At 54.7% G+C, this 20,245-nt stretch overlaps 2 protein-coding genes across 2 annotated transcripts in view; one reads left to right on the top strand and one right to left on the bottom strand.

The window, feature by feature from the left end:
• UTP11 (UTP11 small subunit processome component) overlaps window positions 1-11,818 on the bottom strand; it is a 33,096-nt gene extending 21,278 nt beyond the window's left edge. Inside the window, exon 1 of the transcript XR_012045987.1 lies at window positions 11,692-11,818. The gene's annotated coding sequence lies outside the window, so the exon portion shown is untranslated. The remainder of the gene's footprint in view (window positions 1-11,691) is intronic.
• The window catches only part of FHL3 (four and a half LIM domains 3), a 30,816-nt gene extending 14,214 nt beyond the window's left edge, over window positions 1-16,602 (top strand). The window contains exons 2-6 of the mRNA XM_072885242.1: window positions 11,692-11,876; window positions 11,952-12,126; window positions 12,767-12,936; window positions 13,118-13,304; window positions 14,584-16,602. Of these exons, the coding sequence (XP_072741343.1) occupies window positions 11,692-11,876; window positions 11,952-12,126; window positions 12,767-12,936; window positions 13,118-13,304; window positions 14,584-14,735 (869 nt within the window). The 3' untranslated portion in view covers window positions 14,736-16,602. The remainder of the gene's footprint in view (window positions 1-11,691; window positions 11,877-11,951; window positions 12,127-12,766; window positions 12,937-13,117; window positions 13,305-14,583) is intronic.
• Window positions 16,603-20,245: the final 3,643 nt, after the last annotated feature.

Raw genomic sequence — 20,245 nt, 5'->3', positions numbered from 1 at the left:
GCTGTGTGATACAAAGGCATTCATAAATTCTGTGCCCCTTAAAATAGCTGTTTCCACTTAGTCTTTTGGATGTGGCACCAGTTTTCCCTTTCATGGGTACCACCAAAGACTCTTTATCTCAAGGTGTGGCAGCACAGCATGGCAGAAATTGGAAATTCTTGCAAATTTCTTTTTAGTGCTTGCAAGGAGTTATATCTTAGAGATTCTATGTAAAATATATGACAGTTACAACTGATGGCTTCTATTACTTAAAATGTGCAGTACTTAAGAGTAATTTTTAAAGGTGCTCGTGAGAAATGCTTTAACAGGGAGACTGATTTGAAGATAACCGGCTCTGTATAGTAAAAGTAAATGACACCTGATGACCAGATCACCTAGCAGAGAAATCTGCAGCCACAGAAGAAGGAAACCTGTTTCACTTCTACGTTGGCAAGGCAGTGGCTAAAAGAAGAGGTTATCTTCCTCTCTCAATGATCCCCGCTATGTCCCCGTTCTGTACTTTCTTGTACTCTGAGGGCTCAGCTATGCTGTCCTTGCAGAGCTCTACCTTTTTTCAGGAGGGTTGCGGCTGGCACATACAGCATCTCCCAGGCAACAGATGATCTTAGTTTTGTTTCGGACCACAGGCAAGCAGTTCTCGGGATGGTAACCTGAGACAATTTGTCTTTGCCAGGATTCAGCCCTTCCCCAGATTTAGAAGCTGCTCACATGCTGCAGGCTACAGAGCTGTAATTAATTGCCTTTGCTTGCAAGGGACACCAGCAGCTGTACAAAGCACTTTAGACGGAGACTGTCCTTACTTCTCGTGCAAATAGCCAGCACAGGTGGAGAGGCCCACAGTTAGTGATCGGGACGGGGGGAGAGAGGCTGCTGGGCAAGCGCGTGTGTGGCACGCGAGTGTCATTGCAGTGTCTCCCCTGTCACCTTCCTGGCTTTCTCTTCACTCTGCTGATTTTGCGTGCGGGTGGAGATCCCTGAAAGGCACGAAACTGCCAGGGTTACAATGCCGGTTACCTTTCCCAGTCGGTACGTCTGCTTATACGCAAGAAACCGACTACAAATGCTCATGTTTGGGAGCCAAAGAATCAAACCGGAAAGGGACTATTTTGACCAAATTTGGTGAAAAAATTCATTTTGCCCTTTAAGTAATAGGCATGCATTAAATAAAACATGTCTGGTTTGTATGTCTTTTCCTGCTACTGTAAGTCAAAGTTGCTTTGTTTATTAAAAAACCCTGAAGTTGAGCAGAGCCTTAATCAGCAAAAGAGCTGCCAGGCTTTCTGGAGAAGACAGTTAATAAGGGATTGGGCTCAGACCACGCAGGTTTGCTTTTCAGCACGTGAGCACAAAACGTGCACTCTGACTGCATCCGTCTCCTGCAGCCGGTCTGCAAGCTCACATGCATGCTTGGTCAGAAGCAAGCTTGAAGCAGCCCCTTGATTGTCTTTATGTGCAAAATAGAGGTATAATCTCATAAGTACCTTTTATTCAGGGACTACAAAAAGCTTTGTAAACACTAACTGAAATTATGTATCACCTCAAAAATAAGAATGGCTTCATCCTCAATTTAAAAAACAGCTGCCTCTAAGGGAAAGAAAAGTGAAAACTACAGCGTAAGGCTAGAATTGTAAGAGAACTTTAGGGAAGTCGAGTGGAATTCCATTATTTTGCGGTGATATCTTTACTGAGATGCACAGATTCCAAGAACTAGCAACTACACCAGTCAGATTATTTTTTTCGGCATATAGGCTGTGATGTCTGATGGAATTGCAAGATTCTTGTGTGCTGAGCAGATCGATGAAGGTAAATTGGCCTCAGTGTGCAGTTAGTAATTTCCTGTCATGCTTTCATGTTTGAATTCTAGTGTACTGGATATGACCATTATTTCGTGGGGCAAAGAGATGTTGAAACACTATTGCCGGAGTCCTGGGTTTGTGCAGTTGGATAAGCAGTTAGGCGTTTATATGGCTGTGGGCCAACTTTGCTGGGTTACGTGGGCATAAATTAATTCAGTCCAAAATTAAACTTTCATTGCTAGATTATAATCTTCACAACATGCTTATTCTTTGGGACTCCCTTTTTCTTTCTGTAATAGCCAGGGCGTTATAAAGATCTCACTGGGTTTCTGCATTTGGAAGGTTTAGGACATCGTAGGCTCTGTGCAACAGAGTTCTGTCTTTTGAGTTTGGGGCATGGATGTGTTTTCCTGTTTGATCTTTGTGGTCATATGTTTGTTTCTGGAGAATACTGACTTCATGCAGGGAGCCTGTACCTCGTGTGAGGTTGTAATTGCAATGAGGTGTGGTGTTATGAGGCTGTAGCACACAGAACAAGAAATATGCTACAACAGGCAGGTAACATGAAGCACCTTATCTACCAATGTGTAGTTTCATGTACACTTATATATACTCTCTCCATTACTTTCTTGATGAAACCTCATCCAGTTACGATCCCTTCTCACCACCTTTTCTTGTCTGTCACTTCTTAATGACACAGGCAAAGAAGATTCACAGAGAAATTATACCACTTCTAAGCAACGGGCATTTCACTGTCCAGATTAGCTTCTGCCTAGACCTGGTGTGAAACCTGGGGCCTGGAGGCCAGCCACTGCCCATTAATTTGTTTTATATGGTTGATGACTATCTTTAGGGTTTGTTTTGTGTTCTTGCATTACTGTTTGTTGCCAGTAGGATGATGGTTAATGTACCGTCTGCAAGGCCTATTGAGCCCTGCACAAGCAACAAGTTCCTCATTCTTGCCCCATTTTCTAGTTGAAAGAGGAAAACTAAGGGAAGTTGTGGATTTGACATTGGCAGACTCTCATGATGTGATTTGTCAAGCACCCACTAGCTGATGGCCTTTTTGCCAGGGCTGTTGAGGCTGAGACACCACAAAGCAGAGGGGAATTGTGTGTGTTCCCATGTTGGGGATGTAGCGTGAGCCGATGGTGCAGTCCAGCGCCGGCAGCCTCTCTGCAGCGGCACTGGAAGTGCTGCTGCTGGGCTGGTGTTGTGCCCACTGGCTGTCACAAACAAGGAAAGCCCGAAGCTTGTGTGCACTCACTTTCAGTATGCACTCCAATGTTTTTGATATCACTGTTACCATAATTGAATGGGAGCGTATCCTTCTCTCTTAAAGGGGATGACTAACGTGCTTGAGAGGAGAAGGCAGCAGGAGTTCAGAAAGCAATTGCACGCCTGTTCCTTGCTCCTTTTTAAGAATTGATACGAGCAGCCGTTTCCCTGGCCTGCGACTCCCGTTCCTCTGATCACACTGAAGCTCCTGTGATCAGTCACGCTCCCTGAAGCTTGGCTCCGGCATCTTTCTTCCTATTATGGTCACCCTGGCCATGTCTGCAGCTGCTGCCCCTCGGCCCGTTACGAGCTTCAGTAGCAGGCTTGTGCTGTGCAGGCTAGCGCTGCCGCAGGCTCCTGCTTGGTCAGCGTCGCAGGTGGCGGGGAAGGGTTCCTGCGATGTGGAGCTTGGGCCAGGCCGGCGCTCTCTTCTCCCAAGGCTCTTCAGAGACCGGCCAGAGTCTCTTCTAGCACATTTTTAAGCCACAGATTTCGTAACCGTCTGGTAAAAGGGACTTCATTTGGCTGGGGAGAAGTTTCTGATGTGTTCGTATCTTACTCCTCTGCTCTTGGCCTTCCTCCTTCAGTTAAGTGGTCTGTTTGAATCATGACAGGTCCAAACTGCCCAAATGGTTTCAATTCCTGACTTCCTGTTGAGTGCGCAGAATTTGCTTACTTTGTATACATTCTGAATAAGATTAACAGCTGATCTCTTGAGCAAACATTCGGTTCTCATGTCAGCAGAATGACACAGGCTGCTTGTTCTGAATGTGTCCTGACAGCTCTGCTGCTGTTAGCTGTGCCCTCGGTCCAAGCTGCCCTCTGAAGAGGGAGGATTTTGTTCAGAACCTGAAATAGCTAATTGACCCTTACAGGTGTTTAGTAATGAATTTTTAACTCTGAAATCGTTCCCTCCTTTCTTCCTGGACAGAGTTTTTCGTTTTATGGTTGCATAGTAGGGACTCTTAAGCTTCTTTTCTGACCCTGGTAGAATTAACTTTCCCTAAAGAAAACAGGTCTAGAGCAAGGGCTGAATTGTCTGTTGCCTTTCTCCTTGTCAGCCTGCGCTCTGCTGTCCCTCTGTTGGGGTTTTGGAAGGTGGGTAGACACAGTGAAGACGGGCACCCGTGGGAAGCCTGGCGTTTCTCACTGGTGGTGCTTGAATTATCTTCTCTTTCTCTTCCTCCAAACCACGCATCTTCATGCTCACCATGTGGGTGCTTCAGCTCACAGCTGGATTCAGGGGACCTGCTTGGGTAGGAAGGATGTAGGGAGGAAAAGGACGAAATAGCTGAAAACCAAATGCAAAGCAAGGTCTTGGCCACAAGAAATTACAATTTGAATCTCAGATGGGCAAACCCGCCTGGTTTTCCACTGTAGCATGGAAAATTGGATTCCCCTGCAACTGTGTCCTCATTAAAAAGAGATTCTTTCTTTAAAGGGTAGAGAAGGGACAGAAGTCCCAGTGTGCACAAATACTGGCTTAGAGCTTTGTCCCATTACCTTGTATGGGGATGCTGCCTTGTGAGAGCCTGACTTACCAGCAGCAGGTTTTCCTTTCACATAGGAGAAGTTTTGGTTTATGTTTCCTTATCTTAGGAGAAAGAATGAGGAATTTAGTACTAGAGGGAAAAGGCCTATGAACTCATTGGTGTTTTGAACCTAGAGCAGAGTTTTGGAGTTCCTTAGGACCCTGACAGCCCCGTGCCCCGTCCGCAGGCACAACAGCTCACGGCCCGGGGGTGTTGAGAGTTCTTGCAGACTCTACTGGGGAGTCTGCAAGCACATCAAGGCCAAAACTATTTCCACATGCCGATAGCTGACTCTGCATGTGGGCTCTGTAAGGTTCGTTGGCCTTCCTGAGAGACCTGGCCAGTCATTTATGCTAATTCAAAAATTTAATTTAAACTTTAAAAAATCATTGCTGCTTTCCAGATCTTTTGAGTATACCTGGTCTGGCAGAATTCAGCAGGTACTTAGGCCAGGCATCAGTGGTCATTTTCCTCCCAGAATCAGCGTGCTGGCGTTACAAGAAAGCGTGAAAGTGAGCCTCGCCTCCTGGAGATGGTGCCTTCTGGAGATGCATCCTGTCACCTCCTCCTCTGTAGGATAATGCTGATATAGAAAATAAATATTAGCATACATACTGTGCCATGTCACTAATGTGTAAAGTGATAAAGACGCTTCCTGTCTCTCATCCTGTGTGTCAGCCTGTTGTTTGAGGCAGAGGGCACCTCTTATTGCACTTACCAGAGTAGGCTTTGTCTCTATTAGGTCTTCCAGTGCTCTCGTTGCACTTGTAACCTCACTCTTCAGCCTGCCCTCTCTGCGGGAAGCTGCTTTTGGGTAGGACTGGGCTCCGTGTACCTGCCCTTAGCGGCACCCTCCTGCAGCCCTCTTGCTGCGTGCGCAGGCACCGCTCAGCTTCGGCGTGCCTGCGCCTCTGCCTGCGCTGCCAGGGCCTCGTGTGAGTCCGGCACAGCGGCAGTGGCCGTGCCCCGCACCGTGATCATTTGCCATTGCTCACCTTGGACCGGGTGTGATGTCTCTGTCACGGCCGTGCAAACAGTGCAGTGCTTCCTGCAGGGCACCTCTGGGCAGGCTGTGGGCTGACATCAGGTGAGATTTTCTTGGCTTAAGGGTAAGATCAGACGTTTGTGGGACAGTTGTGCTTTTAGCACTTATCTTGATCTATATGCGGAGCTGTCAGGAGGAGTCCACGTGGTTTGTTCTTTGGATGGAGGACACCTCAGAGATCTCTTCTGAACATTAGGAAACCCTCAATTTGCCATTCTAAGACTGTATTAAAATCGTGCAACAATCTAGGCCTACCTTGTGACTTGTCAGATGCTTTAACAGTTTCTGCTACTTCTTCCTCTGAAAGTTGTGGGCGTTTTCAGAAAGCTGCCTACCTTGCTGAGCAGCAGTGATTCTGACAGCACGTATTTCATTTGAAATACAGGGTGTTTCCTTACAACTGTGCCAGCCATTTTGCTAAATCTGTTGCAGAGCCCAGAGCAGCCCATGACTGCTCTGGGCAGGAGGTTGGTCTGCCCATGCTTGGGGAAACGGCTGCGGTGCAGCTGGCTCAGCAGAGCTCGGTATACACACATGTGTAAGCGCAACATCCCAGCGGTGCAGGTGGGGGCTGTGCGGCCTTATACCCAGCTGATTCATTTGTCTCCTGCCTCCTCCTCCTCAAGGCCGATTTGGTAAGAACCAAATTTTCCCTGCGTGTTGGAGAAACGACCTGCGGCGTCCTCCCGTTGTGCTGGTGATGGGGGAGCTGCCAGGTGAGGTCCGTGGCTGCGCTGATGGTCCCTGCGAGGACTCTGCTCCTCGCTGCGCCAGAGCCCCCCGGAGCAGCCCTTCATACTTGAGACTTCCGAGCTGTCCGTGGGGAGGCTCAGGCTGGAAGGCAGCTTGGAGGCGAGATCTGAGGGCAGGAAGTGACTCGGCGCTACAAGCAGGCGGGTGAGGGCTTGACGCAGCACTGCTCCTAAGGGTGCTCCGTGCAAGCTGGGTCCAGCTGGGTCACCCTGATGAAGCACTCGGCACCTTTCTGGCAAGCGGCCTCCAGCCTCTCGCCCAAAAGCAGGATCCCCTCTAACAGCAGATGTTCCCACTGCCCCAGGTCTGCAGCCGCGCTCGTGGGTTTGGGAGCAGAGCAAGAGGGTACGGACAGAGGCAGCAGCGTGAGGAGGTGCAGAGAATGCCGTGCGGTGCCCCAGGGAGCTGGCCCCTGCCGCCCCGCAGAGCCTGGGCTGGCCGTGCCGGCCCCTGGCTGGGGCGCGCAGTGACCCTGAGCGGATCCGCAGAAGCGGTGTCAGGAAACGTGGACTGAAAACATTCCCAATCTAACGGAGGGGCTGGAGCTGCTCCTCAGAGCAGGCAGCTGGTTTCCCTTTTAGGGTCGTCAGCAGGCAGAAACAATTTCACACAGATTCCAGGACCCATAATGGTTCTGGAAAGCCAACAGGAACAAAAAGCGTTCTTCTCTTCTGACCTTGGAGCGAGTTGAGGACCGTCTTCCAAAGCCTTGTCCCTGGACGGTTTCATCCTTACATGGGGAACGCTCGCCTGTCCCAGCGAGGTTGTGCTTTTTCTGCATATCTGTTTAGGTGTGAACTACAACCGCACAAGCTGTGCTCAGGGCAGCCCAGGGAAGATGAGAATAGGCAGGAACCTGACAGACAGTCAAAGGCAGGTCTATTCCTGTGTCCTGGAAAGATTAAGTGTTTCCCTAGGAATAGCCTTATGGGTTGCTCTAGGATCACTTCGTGGAGCAGCTGGTTGTGACCTGACAACGAACAACAAACTGGTGTGAAGTTACATAGGGTTATAGGTTCACCATATACATGAGACCTCTCGCTGAAGGAGTTCATTGTAGCAGGAATCGTCTCAAAAGACTGATTAAACTCTTAAGTGATTGTGTGTAGCAGAAAGCCTGGCCCCGGACAGTCTGTACTGCCTCCTTTGCATAATAGGTCCCCAGTTTACCGACACTAAAATTAATGTAATAATCTCCCGGGGCTGTTGCTAAGCCATCTGCTGTGTTGCTGCGGACAATGACACCGGGGTGGTGTTAGGTGCATGTTACTCTCTAATTAGAAAGTGGACTCTGCTGCGCGTCCTTGACAAATTGCTGACCTTTCTCATACGTGAAGCTATTCTGAGCTCTGTTCCAGACTGATCAGATTTGCATCCCAGAGCACTTTAAATGTTGTTTGTGAGAGGAGCTCTTGTTCCCAAAGCTGTTTGTTCATGGGCACAGGAGAGGAACTGAACTTCCTTTCCTCCATGAGCACAGCTATATCTGTCAAAGGGAAAGGGTAGGCAGCTGGCAGGCATATATCTGGTGTTTATTTTTGCCCTCAGACAGCCAGCGAGGCAGCTGAGAGAATAGCCCACATCCAGCTCCACCATCCCCATGTATGAGGGACCTGCTCCAGTGGACCTTGTCCCACAGGGACCGCGGCCATCTGGTAGTGGGCAAGCAAGCACTCTTTGCAACTGGAATCCCATCATTTTAGGGCAACACCTTGGTTAGTATTTGAAGGCGTTACTTATAGCAGCCTAGCACACAGCTAATGTTTACAGGGTGGTGCAGACTGCAGAGTATGAGCACGTGCTAATTAGCACGCATAGTGACTGCCTATGTTGTGCCTTCTAAATCTGAGCCTCAAAGTTTTTTTTTTAATGCGTTTTAAAACCCTGCCTCTTTTCCTCATGAATGGAGACAATTTCCAGGTTCCTCGTTACCATCACAGTAAGAATTGTGGCTTTTGTGCTATTTCTTTTACTTTGTTTCTTTTGTCCCACCTTCCTCTTCTCCATGAACTTGGTCTCCGGCAGTGCCATGTCCTCAGGGGCAAGGATGCAGAGTTTGCTTTGGTGTTGCACAGGGCCTTGACACCCCTGCCCAGCACTGCATGTGAGAGCAGAACAAAGAGAGCAAACAGCTTATCTAATACAAATAACCCTGAGCAAACTTCCTGGGCCTCTTCGTTTTTCTGTGGAAAAGGCAGCACAGAGTCTAATCCTGTCCGCTCTCATAGCAGTCTCAGCCACGTGACGCTCTTGGGACGTGCCCTGCTGGCAGTCCCTGCATCTGCCAGCCCGCTCGTGCTCCGCAGCCTGGAGAGCAGGAGCTTGGCTCACACAGCACGCAACGGACATAGGTAGACTTTGGGGAGAAACTACTCAAAGCGGAGGCAAGCGTGGCACACTGACTTAAGGTCTTCCTCGGTATATCATTTTCAGAGGGATTATATGGTTTCCACTTCCTCTTCTGTGGCCGCTCTGTGTTGCGCGCCCTGCAGTGAAAGCGGCACTGCGGGGCACCCGCCGGCACTGCCTGCAGTATTGCTGGCGAGTGCCGGCCGAGGGCTTTGGCCAGCAGAAGCTAGCTGGGGGTCCTGGTGGGCTCGGGAGTGCCACCTGCCCTCAGCAGTGGAGGGGAGGAGGACTGGCACTGCTGGGTGCCTGGGTCTGGTGACAAACAGCATTTGGGATTGAAATGTTCCTGTCCTGTCGCTTTGTTTTTAATCCCTGTTTCGATCACGGTGATAGCTCAGCTGCCCCAGGGGAGCAGAGCTCACTCTGGCCGTGCCACGGCCCTGAGTGCTTGCTGTGGAGCTGGTGCTCGCACCCCGTAGCTCTCCTGTGGTTTGGTGGCTGGCACCAGGTCCCAAGGGTACGTGTGGGGCCAGGGGACGGCACGTGCTCGGGGCAGCAGCACCTGCCTTGTCAGGGTGGCTCGGGGGTGCGAGAGCCCCAGCAGTCCTTGGTGGGTTTGTCCTGCCCGCCTCCTGCCCCTGTGCACGGGGAAATGCTGTCCCTTGTTTTGAGTTTGGGGACGGGGGCTCACAGAGGGACAGTGTCTGGGTCAGGCGCAGCAGTGCTCGGGAGGCTGTGTCCGTGTCGCCGGTAAAACCCAAGGCTTCTCCCATCAAGTTGTTTTTCCTTCCCTCACGTTTTCTGACGTCCTCTGACCCTGTATTACCGGACCACACAGATAAAGCACAGCCCATTGAGCAAACATGGCAGCTCCCTGCTCCGGCGGTACCACAGCTCCCAGGGTAGGGGTGCTCATTAGAGGCCCTTTTATTACAGACACACCTTGGAAAGTTCCCTTCAACGGGGCAGGGAGGAGGAGGGTTATTAATTTGGTTTTCATTCTTTGCCAGAGAGAAAGGTCCCAGGTGGCTTCAGGGAGTGAAGGCAAGTGGGGCGGCAGAGGAGGAGGCGGTGGCCGAGAAGCGGCCAGGATCCGTGTGGGGTGCAGGGGGGCGCGGGAGCTGCTGGCTGGGCGGGCGAGCACCTCGTGGGGTGCCCCAGAGGGAGGGGGCACTGGGGGCCAGCCCCGGCTGGGGGCAGAGATGAGGCAGCGGGTCCATTTCGGCTCCCTGGCCCTGGCACCCGCCCGGCTCCCCTGTGCAAACCGCTCCGAGCGCCTGCCCCGTCTCCAGTAACGGACTGGAAATTGCCCGGCCTGGCCCAGGCCGCCTTGTTCCACGGGCAGCAAGCCTGGGGCTGCTGGCCGGGGCTCCGGAGGACAGGCTTGGCGGAGCAGTGGCCCCAAGCCCGCGCTGCTCGCGGGGGCACGCCGTGGAGCTGCTTCCGTGGCCGCAGCCACGCGCACCAGCCCGCCGTGCTGGAGGGCACGGAGCGGTCAGCGGAGCAGGCGACGGCCGGGGCAGCAGCTGGGTAACGAGGGTGTCTGAAAAGGGACTTTGTTCCCCCTCTGTTGGTCACGTAGCCATGTGGGAACACTGGATTTATTCACCGGCAGTCCTATCGGCACATACCAGGCTTGACAACAGCTGGGAGCTGTGCGGCTTGACCAAGAATAGCCCTGGGGAGCTCTCTGCCGTGAGTCAGAGCTGTCTGGATCGGCTCCTGCCCCGGAGGCTGCCTCCCAGCCTAAGGCAGACGGCCGCTGCGGCCGGGGAGCCCGTGAGGAGGGAGGCACAGAGGGTGGCGGTGAGCTCCCTGCCCCATTAAATGCTAAACTCTAGATTGAGCCATAATAGCTCTTTCTGAAGTGGGTGGGTTCATGAAGAAAACTGCAGCGTGTGGCGCTCTGCAGCTGACTGCTCAGATGTAATTCCATGGGCTTGTCTACACTTGACAGCAACCTGTGTTAAAGAAGGGTGTGATTTTGCAAGTGGAAAACTCCATATTTAGGAATAACCAGGTTAAAGCAAACAGAAGGAAGATATTCTTGTTCTGGAATTAGTGCTCCAAAGAAAGCGAAATAGTTCCACAAACCTCTTGTCTGAGAGGGAGACAAGGGGCAACGAGAGACATCTGATCTCCTGCGTGCAAAACCCCAGCACCCCTATTGCTTGTAAAACACCCACCCTCCCCAGCACTTTCTCCCTGAAGAGTGTTTGTAGTGGAGCAACGTGTGCGCAACGGTTTGCTGGGATGTGGCTTCATAGCTGGGCATAGCGTGGGGTGCCTGATTTCTGCTTGCCTGTGGAGCAGCTGCTTTAAAGTTCTGGAGAAGTTCCAGAATGTGAAACGCTGACAGCCCCATCAGGCAGAGCATCGGCTCAGCGGCCGTCAGGAGGAATCTTGCTGTTGGTCCAGGGCCATGCTGGTGGCTGAGCGTGGGTCTCTGAAGGGCTGCTTGGTAGACAGGTCTCCCTCAAGGTGGCTGGCTTTCTGATGTGACAGGGATGTGCACCCACACAGCCTGTGCACGGTCCTGTTTTGGGTGCCAAATCAAAACTTGTCATGCAAAAAAATTCTCTCTTTAGTCATCGTTTACACTTTGCGTCCCAGCACGAAGGCAGACAGTAAGAAGCTCAACTGCATGCTTACATGTCTAGGTTTCTCTGAGTGGAGTCTAAGTGCTCCAACTGTTGATCTTGAGTATAAATCTGAAGCAAGATTCATCCTAGGTCCTGGATGTGTGCAGGCTTTTTTGGAAGTGTGTACAGCCACAGAGCAGGCGCAGAGGCTCAGGTCTGTGTCCTGTCCTGATAGCGGCTGTTTGTTGGCTCAGTGCAGGGATCCGTGGTCCTTGCCCTCTGGAGATGGCAGGGCTGTGCAGGGACATCTCCGGTAGTGTAAGCTGATACTGACCCAGCATCTCCGGACCTCTTAGCAGGTGAAGGAGGCCCTCAGACTGGCACCATGACAGAGTGCTTTGACTGTGACAACTGCAAGGAGTCCTTGTATGGGCGCAAATACATCCAGATGGACAACGGCCCGTACTGCATCCCCTGCTACGATGCCCACTTTGCCAACACCTGTGATGAGTGCAAAGAGCTGATCGGCCACGACTGCAGAGTGAGTATGGGACCCTGCGGCCGGGCGGTTCCCTGGCACGATCGGTCCCCCCCTCATCTCGGCTGTTCTCCCCAGGAGCTGTACTACGAGGATCGCCATTACCACGAGCACTGCTTTCGTTGCTTCCGCTGTGACCGTTCTCTGGCCGACGAGCCGTTCACCTGCCAAGGCGAGGAGCTGCTGTGCAATGACTGCTACTGCAGCGAGTTCTCCTCCAAATGCATTGCCTGCGAGAAGACAGTCATGCCAGGTAGGAGCAGGCAGACTCGAGCACTGCAGTTTGTTCCTGGTCCCAGCAGCGTCAGCCGGGGCTGCAGGGTCCAGCGCTAGGGCAGCAAGGAAGAGAGCTGAATTTCTGCTGTCATGCCCCACTGTCACTGCACAGAGTGGGCCGGGCGCTTTGCTTGTCTGGCAAGACAGCAGGATCCCGAGCTGTGATCACCACAGCAGCTGTCTGTCTGTTCCCCTTTTTCATGGGGAAGTGAGCTGGGAGGAGATAACAAAGGGTTTCCTGGGCATTTTCTGGTGTGTGCTGACAAGAAGAAAAGGAATGACTGAAGGTGTGTGAGCGTCTCTACAGATGGCCTGAGGCAAGGGAGTGTCTTTGCTTGGCCATTCTGGCACCATCTTCAGATGTAGGTTACAACAGGCGTCTCTGCCGCGGCCTGCGTGCCGGTGCTGGGGGCATGTTCCTGCAGCCCTCCCCTTGCGGCTGTGGGGTGGGCCTGGGGCCTCCCCCTCCCCAGCTGCCTGCGGTCCCGCGCTGCCACGGGGAGGGCAGGCACAGAGCCGGGCGTGCAGGACCGCGGTTTGTCCTGCACGTCCTCCCGTGTCCCCCGTGTGTGCTGTGCTGCTCCCTCCCGTCACCCTGTGAACGGCTCTCTCTGCAGGGTCCCGTAAGCTGGAGTACAACGGACAAACCTGGCATGAGCATTGCTTCATATGCAGCAGCTGCCAGCAGCCCATCGGGTCACGATCCTTCATCCCAGACAAGAAGGATTATTACTGTGTCCCCTGTTATGAGAGCAAGTTCGCTCCTCGCTGCACTCGCTGCAAAAAGGTATGTCTGGCCTGACAGCCCGAAGCCACCAAGTTCTCTGACCCAGGGACACGTTCCCCACTCCTGTTTGAGCCCCGCCAGGGAAGAGTTCAGGTGCCAGCACCCCGACTAGCCATTGGTTGTGCACTGCGGCCTGTTTCCCCGTGCCTGTGTGTCACCAGTGTGCGCTCTCTTCCCGCAGACCCTGACCAAGGGAGGAGTGACCTACCGGGATGAGCCGTGGCACAAGGAGTGTTTCGTCTGCACAGGCTGCAAGACGCCCCTGGCTGGCCAGCAGTTCACCTCCCAGGATGACAACCCGTACTGCATCAAGTGCTTTGGGAACCTCTACGCCAAGAAGTGCAGCGCCTGCACAAAGCCCATCACAGGTGAGCAGAATGGCCCCGGTTACGGGGCGCTTCCGCAGGGCAGGGCGTGACCTACCTGCCCTGTTTCCAGACATGCGGCGACTTCTCTGGGTGAAGCTGCCCTCTCGAGTGCATGTGTGACCCAGGCCCATATGACGTTCATACGCGTCTCCACCATGCAGGCTTGCTCAAGTGTCTCCAGGCACTTAGGCCTCCTGGGGACAAATGCTGGGGAGTGCAAGGTGCCGTCAGGCATGTCTCCCACAGAAACAATGGCATCTGCTTTCCAAGGAACCCCATGAGAGAGGATCTCTTTGTTGCAGTGGTCCCAGGGCCACTTGTGTCCCTTCATCTGCATCTTTCAAAGCGGTGAACTGTCCCCCTTGGGAGGAATTCCCTCTGCCCAGGGGTGAAGGCTCCCAAAATGACCCCTCACAACGTGACCTCGTGTCTCTAGCTTGCCTTGTTTGAGGTTGGTTGCCACGTCCTGTGGAAAGATTGCTCACAGACAGGGAAAGCCAGAGACTTCCAGCCATAGCTGGAGCAGGAACTGCTGCAGGGGAGCCTGGACCTGTCGTACCTGCCGAAGTCAGGGGCAGCAGGGGATCCTCTTCTGCAGAAACCCCTGAGAGGGTCTGGCCACCTCCCTGTCCTCCCCCACTTGACCTTTCCCTTTGCAACCCGTGTCTCTTGCTGCTGGGAAGGCAGGCAAAGCCATGAGTCAGCTGGTGACTCAGAGGATGACTCTGGCTGAGGACAGGGCAGTTCCTGGGCACCCCGCTTCCCGTCTGGTCCTTATCTGTTTGTCGCAGTCCCGGGGAGAAGGGGGTCACAGCTGACAAGTCCAGTCGCCACCAGCAGAGGAAGGAAGCTGCCCGCGGAGCCTCTGCGGGAGCCCAGGCCTGGGCTGGTGGCAGGAGGGCTCTTCCCAGGATTTCACTAGCATTGTCCTTGGAAGGAGCTGCTCCAGGCAGTGCTGCCAGGAGCTCCCAACAGCCCCCTCGTTCGCTGCGATGGTGCAGCTCTGCTCCCTGCTCCTCTCTGAGGAGAAAATGGTGATTCTGGTCCAAGGATCCCAACCCTGCAAAATCTGGTGTGAAATCAGTTTGGGCTTCTTCCCCTCCAAGAGTGGAGATTCGTATTTCAGACGCATTCGATGCTGGGGGGTGTTTGGGTGCCACAGCGCAGCATTGCGTGTGAAGAGCTGACTCGGAGATGAGCAGGCCAAGACTCGGTCTGTGCAGGAAGCTCGTCCCGGTGTCCCCAGGGGTTCTAACGCTGCACTCTGTCCCTCCCATAGGCTTTGGTGGTGGTAAATATGTCTCCTTTGAGGACCGTCACTGGCACCATAATTGTTTTAACTGCGCCCGCTGCAACACCTCGCTGGTCGGGAAAGGCTTCATCCCTGACAACGATGAGATTCTGTGCCGCGACTGCAGCAGCGACCTATGAGCCTCCGAGGACACCGTGGGGCAGGGGCTTCCTCTATTCTTCAGGGTCTTTGTGCCAGATACCCCAACAACGTTTCAGGGGCAGGGCACAAGGCACAGGAGATGGGGCTGACCCCAAACCGCGGTGTGTTCCGGGGGTTCCTGTGCCCCTCCCTGAAGGCTAAAGTACGCTATGCTATGGCTCTGTGCAGAGTCAAAGCTAAATAAAGTTGAAAAAGGAGCTTCAAGACCCCCCATTATTTACTCTTTCCTTTTGCTTCCTGCCTGACCAGGCACGAGCTGAGCCCAGGGCCCCAGCTGAGCGAAGGGCAGCAGCAGCAGCTTCAGCGTTGGGCTGCTGGACCTGCACGCTGGCAGCATGTATTTGCTCCCCTTGGCATAGTGCTGACTTCTCTCTTTCCCCCATGCGCTTCCCTCGCTCTGTGTGATATAAGGCAGCAGCTCCTGGTCCGCGTGGCTTGGCCGTGCTGGCCTGCGTAGCGGATGGCCTTGCAGCACAGCCTTTTCCGTACGCACGGCTGGCCTGTGGCACTGCTTGAGCTGGGCATGAAGGGTGCGCTCTGCCCTGTTCGGGGACACCAGGCTGGAGCGTTGCCAGGAGGAGAGCATGTGTCTTGCCAGATGGGATCCACCTCTGGATTTCTGTAGCCACCTCCCCGTTTGCAGGCCTGACCCTTGGCTGTGCACACCTCTGTGGAGGTGCTCTCACTCAGATGTGGATGAGGAGCTCAAATCGCCCACAGATACGGGGCATTCTGCCCCCGCCACCTCCCTGCCCCGTTCCCGTCCATCTGTGCTGTGATGTCCCGCAGCTGCCCCTGCGGTGTCTGAGCTGGAGCTGGTGGGTATTGGCCCGCTGGTGGTCCCCCCCGAGATGCGCCTGGCTGAGCCCCGGAGAAGGGCATGCTGAAGGCTGAGAGCACCGAGGGCTTTATTCCTGCTCCATCCCTCTCACGGGGAACCTCGGGATGGGGACCTTGCTGAGCGCAGCCGCCAGCAGCACAGGTAACGCTGCAGACCTTCCGTCAGTTTGGGGAGGGGAGCGTTGCCCACAGGCTGTGGCTGCGCTCGGTGGCTGCTGGAAGCGCTGGAGGGGAGGGTCTGTGGGAGCACAGGGCTCCAGTGCGGGGGGCAGCCGCAGGGGCAGCCGGGGTGTCCACAACCTGCTCCTGCCAGGGCTGAGTGTCCCCCTCTGTGGCGGGCAGAGAGCGGCAGCTCCCCCGGCCACGCTCATCCCTCGCCGTGTCCCAAACGAGAAGCGAAGCGAAGCAAAGGTGGCCCCCGGGCTGCCCTGAGGAGGAGCTTTGCATCTCCCAAGTCCCTGCATTGGCCCTAACTGTGCAAAATAGGACATCTTGAGCCATCCCAGACTGACGTGAGGGCTTGAGCTACCCTTGCCTGATGGCTGAGCTGGCCCTGGGCCCCGCTGAGGCCCCTTTGCAGTGGGATGCTCGTGTCTGCCTTGTCTCTACATCCCTTTTGCTTCTGTCTTGCTGGGGCACTTTACGCTGACCCTGCTTTCCTGCTTAGACAGCCGCGTGCTTTTCTGAAAGCATCTTATTGTGTTTTTTTTTTTCCTTTTGTACTCTTTTTGTCACGAGTATCTGTCATTTTGTAACCAACTGCAGGATGAAGGGGCTAGCCCCCCCGGCTTCACTTAGGAACAGAAAATGTTATGCATGTTGAAGTGTTATTAACTCTGTATTCAGATCCTTGTTGAACCCTCGTTTGAAAGCTTTGATGCAGGCAAATCAGAGTTTGTGTGTTTGCTATTCGGAGGAGCTTGGAGCAGTCTCTAGAAGGAAGTGTCCTAAACCTCAGCCTCCTGTGTATTTCCCACGGCTTTATATAATAAACCGTTTTAGTGATCCTTGCTCTCATGTGTTTCTCGAACAGCAGGCACAGGGCAGACCGCTGCCTGAACCAGTGTTGCCGCTCTGTGCTCAGCCTTGTCCTCGCCCCTAACCCCGTGCTGGGGACGGCTGATCCCCCTGGTGCTCAGGCCTCCCCCTCCCCAAACCACCCACCCAGCAGCTCTCCCAGACCCGTGGGTTACGGCAGAGGAACAGCAGCTCCCTCTTCCTGGTGTGGGGCTGCAGTGGGGTCCTGGTGCCGGGGCCGCCTGTCTGTCCGTGCCTGCTGTCTGTCCGGGCACGCTCTTCTACAGGACGGGCCTGAGCAGGACTCAGCCGGTGCCGGTGCCGCACGGGCACGGTGCCGCACAGGCATGATGCCTCCGGGCTGGCTGTCAGGTCGGGCTCGGCAGCAGCCAGGATGCTGCACCGTCGCGGGAGCTGGTCTGGATCGCTGCGATACCGGATCGTATCCCGCTGTGCAGACGAGGTTCCTTCCCCCTGCGAGACGTACTCCCCAGTCCGCACACGGAGGCTCTCGGGAGGAGGTTTGGTGGGGAAGTTGCTGTAGTCTCCAGTGCGGGTAACAGTGGTCTCCTCCTGGCAGCCTTCCCCGGAGCAGTGCGTGCTCATTACTCACTTTTATCAGCCGGGGAGCCATTTATTCCCCTAACATCTGAAACTATTTTCCACAGATTCCTTTACGTTTACTAACAGTTGCCAGGACTTCCTCTGGGCTTGCCTGCCCCAGCCCCCTGCTCCCTTCCCCCTGCACGCTGGCTCGGCTCCTGTGGGTGCTGCTCCGGCAGCGCAGCACGGCCGGTGGGGCCCGTGTGGGACCACGGCATGGCTCTGAGCGTGCACATTCCTGGCTCCTTCAAAGGCTCCTGCTCTGGCAGCTAACGGGGTTTGTAAAGTAAGATTTTTGTTGCTGTTGCTGCCCTGTGACTTGCTCCGGGCTCTGGTTTTGCTGCTGCTTGGCCTCAAAGGGTGAGCGAGCAGCCCCAGCCCGGGAGGTTTCCAGCTGAGCCTGTCCTCCAGCAGGAGCACCACAAACCCTTGTTTCTGCAGCGCTGTTTCCAGGGATTAACCACAAAAGGTTTCTGTACAAAGGGCCCCTGGGCTCCTCTTTCAGTCAGCCTCAAGAGCCTCACGTTTTTAGCCAAAAAAGGAAATGGCCCAGCTGCACGTAGCACTGGAACATCTGGATTTTATCCCTGTCATGAATGGGTCATGGCTATGCACGGCTCAGTGCCTGATTTACGGGAGGGGGAGGGTGATGTCATGCACAAACATCCCCCGAGACTCCCAGAGCGCGGGTCTAAAACAGTCATGAAAATATTCTTAAGCACAGGCGAAGAGTGCAGGGGGGAGGGCAGGGCCGGGGCTGCTGCGCAGGGTGAGGTGGGAGCAGGGAAACTCCCTGGGAGTCCAGGGCAGCACTGGGGGCGTAGAAAGAGGCCCCGGCATTAACGAAATGTGCCCGAGCTGTGCTCGCTTGCACCGCCAGCACAGGGTCAGGGACTGCGTTTGCAGCCCCGGCAGGCAGAGCCAGGTCCAAGCCGCTGCCTGCCCCGGCTCCAGCGAGGTGTCCCAAAAGGGCTGCTTGCTCTGGGCCAGGGCAAGTGCTGGGGTGAGAGCAGGGCCCTGCCGTGGGCTGGCTGGTGCAGCCGCAGGGCTTGGGCAGGGATGGGGACGGGGACAGGGACGTGATGTTCCCCGGTGCCTGGAAGCAGCCTTGTGTCATGGCCCAGGGCACCAGAAGCAGCTTAGCTCAGCAGTGACGATGGCTGCTTGCTGCTGGCCGTGCAGCGGTGCCCGTGCTGGGCACGTGCCGGCCGTGTGCTTCCTCCCCTGGAGACGGACACGGCTGCTCCTGGCTCGGGCTCGCTGCAGGCAGCAGTTTCACTTCCCAGGGGTTTGTTCTCTTTCCAGACAGAGTTTCCCCCGAAGGAGAGCTGAGCCACTGGTGTGTCGGATGCGGACTGCGCGGCAGCGACATGTGCCCGTGTCCCAGAGCTGACGAGAGCTGCACGGCTGGGGAGCAAGCTCTGCCTGCTCCTGCCTGCAGCTGAGCAGGAGGGAAGGGCTAATTTCAGCTCCCAGCTGCCTGCTGGCGTTTGCTCCTTTTCCCGCTGTAGCTGCATACAGGTTCAGACAGCATTTCAGATTACTGTGCCGGTAGTGCCTTGCCTGAGCTCCCCAAACTGGGCGCGGACCTGCCTTGGCTGCTCCTGCGTCCCTCCAGGTGACCGGTCAGGAGGCTGCGCCGGTGCTGCGTGGAGCTGGAGGCTCGGGCTTGGCCCCGCAATGGTAACAGGCAGGTCTCCAGGGCAGTGGTTGCAGGTCCCAGGGCTGGTGGGAGAGCCAGCGTTGAAGGGTGAATAGCTCTCCTTTGTCTCTAGTGTTAGGAGGTAGGGATGTGGTTATAGCCAGGCTGAACTCTGCAGGCATCCTGTGAATACTCCCCCAGGTCTTTTTCGTTGTCCCTTTGTCCCCACCCTGCCAGAGCAGCACCTAGTGAAGGTCCTGGGGAGGCGGGGAAGGAGCAGGAGCTCAGCACAAGTAGGTTTGCTCCCACCATCCCACCTTTCCTTCCAGGAAAACTGCGTGACGCCCCTCCCTGGGCTGTCCCACAGCCACGGGCACAAAGGCAGCTGCTGCGGCACACGGCACGGAGGGGCTGCAGGGGCTGCGCTGCTGCCCCGGGGCAGAACGGCACCTCCCACCAGAGCCACCTTCTCCCACCAGAGCCACCTCCTCCCACCAGAGCCACCTTCTCCCACCAGAGCCACCTTCTCCCACCAGAGCCACCTCCTCCCACCAGAGCCACCTTCTCCCACCAGAGCCACCTCCTCCCACCAGAGCCACCTCCTCCCACCAGAGCCACCTTCTCCCACCAGAGCCACCTCCTCCCACCAGAGCCACCTTCTCCCACCAGAGCCACCTCCTCCCACCAGAGCCACCTTCTCCCACCAGAGCCACCTCCTCCCACCAGAGCCACCTTCTCCCACCAGAGCCACCTCCTCCCAGGTGCACTCATTCGGGGGGTGAGGAGGAGGGAGGCCCCACCCGGGCTGGTCTTGTCTCACCTCAACCCTCCTAATGCCAGCAGCCCAAAATAAAGAGGCCATGTGGCTGGATGGGACACTGCTAGATTTCAACTCCTTCCCTTTCCAGGGATGAAGTTTCATGCAAAGGGAAATGGAAGAACACTAAGTTCAGAATCTTATCTCCATTTTTATTTTTAGACAGGCATTCATGAGGAAGAAATGACGTACTTTGGGGCAGCCTGTAGTGCAAGAGAGTAATTAAAGACAATATTCTTACCTTCAGGATCATTCTCTTCTCGGTGAATTGGCTGTTCCCAGGGCAGGATCATGTTTGTCTGCCATAATTAAGCCCAATTTTTTTGTTGTTGCTTTTGGCTTAAAGTAATTTATCATGCATGGTAGAAAAATATGAATAATTTATTTGTGAGTTAAAATTTAATTATAGCTTTGCATTTGGCAAAGTGGGGGCAAAGCACTGGCATGATCTCTCCTTGGCATTTAGGGTGGATCTGAAGAAGGCAATTAAAATCCAAGTGAAAGTGGAAGGTTGCAGCCACGGTTTCTGTGGGAGGACTTCCACCAGGACCGTGTCACTCAAGTGCAGT

This window comes from Ciconia boyciana, chromosome 21 (assembly GCF_034638445.1).
Source record: "Ciconia boyciana chromosome 21, ASM3463844v1, whole genome shotgun sequence".
NCBI classification, from domain to species: Eukaryota; Metazoa; Chordata; class Aves; order Ciconiiformes; family Ciconiidae; genus Ciconia; species Ciconia boyciana.
This window is presented reverse-complemented; position numbering and strand designations above follow the sequence as displayed.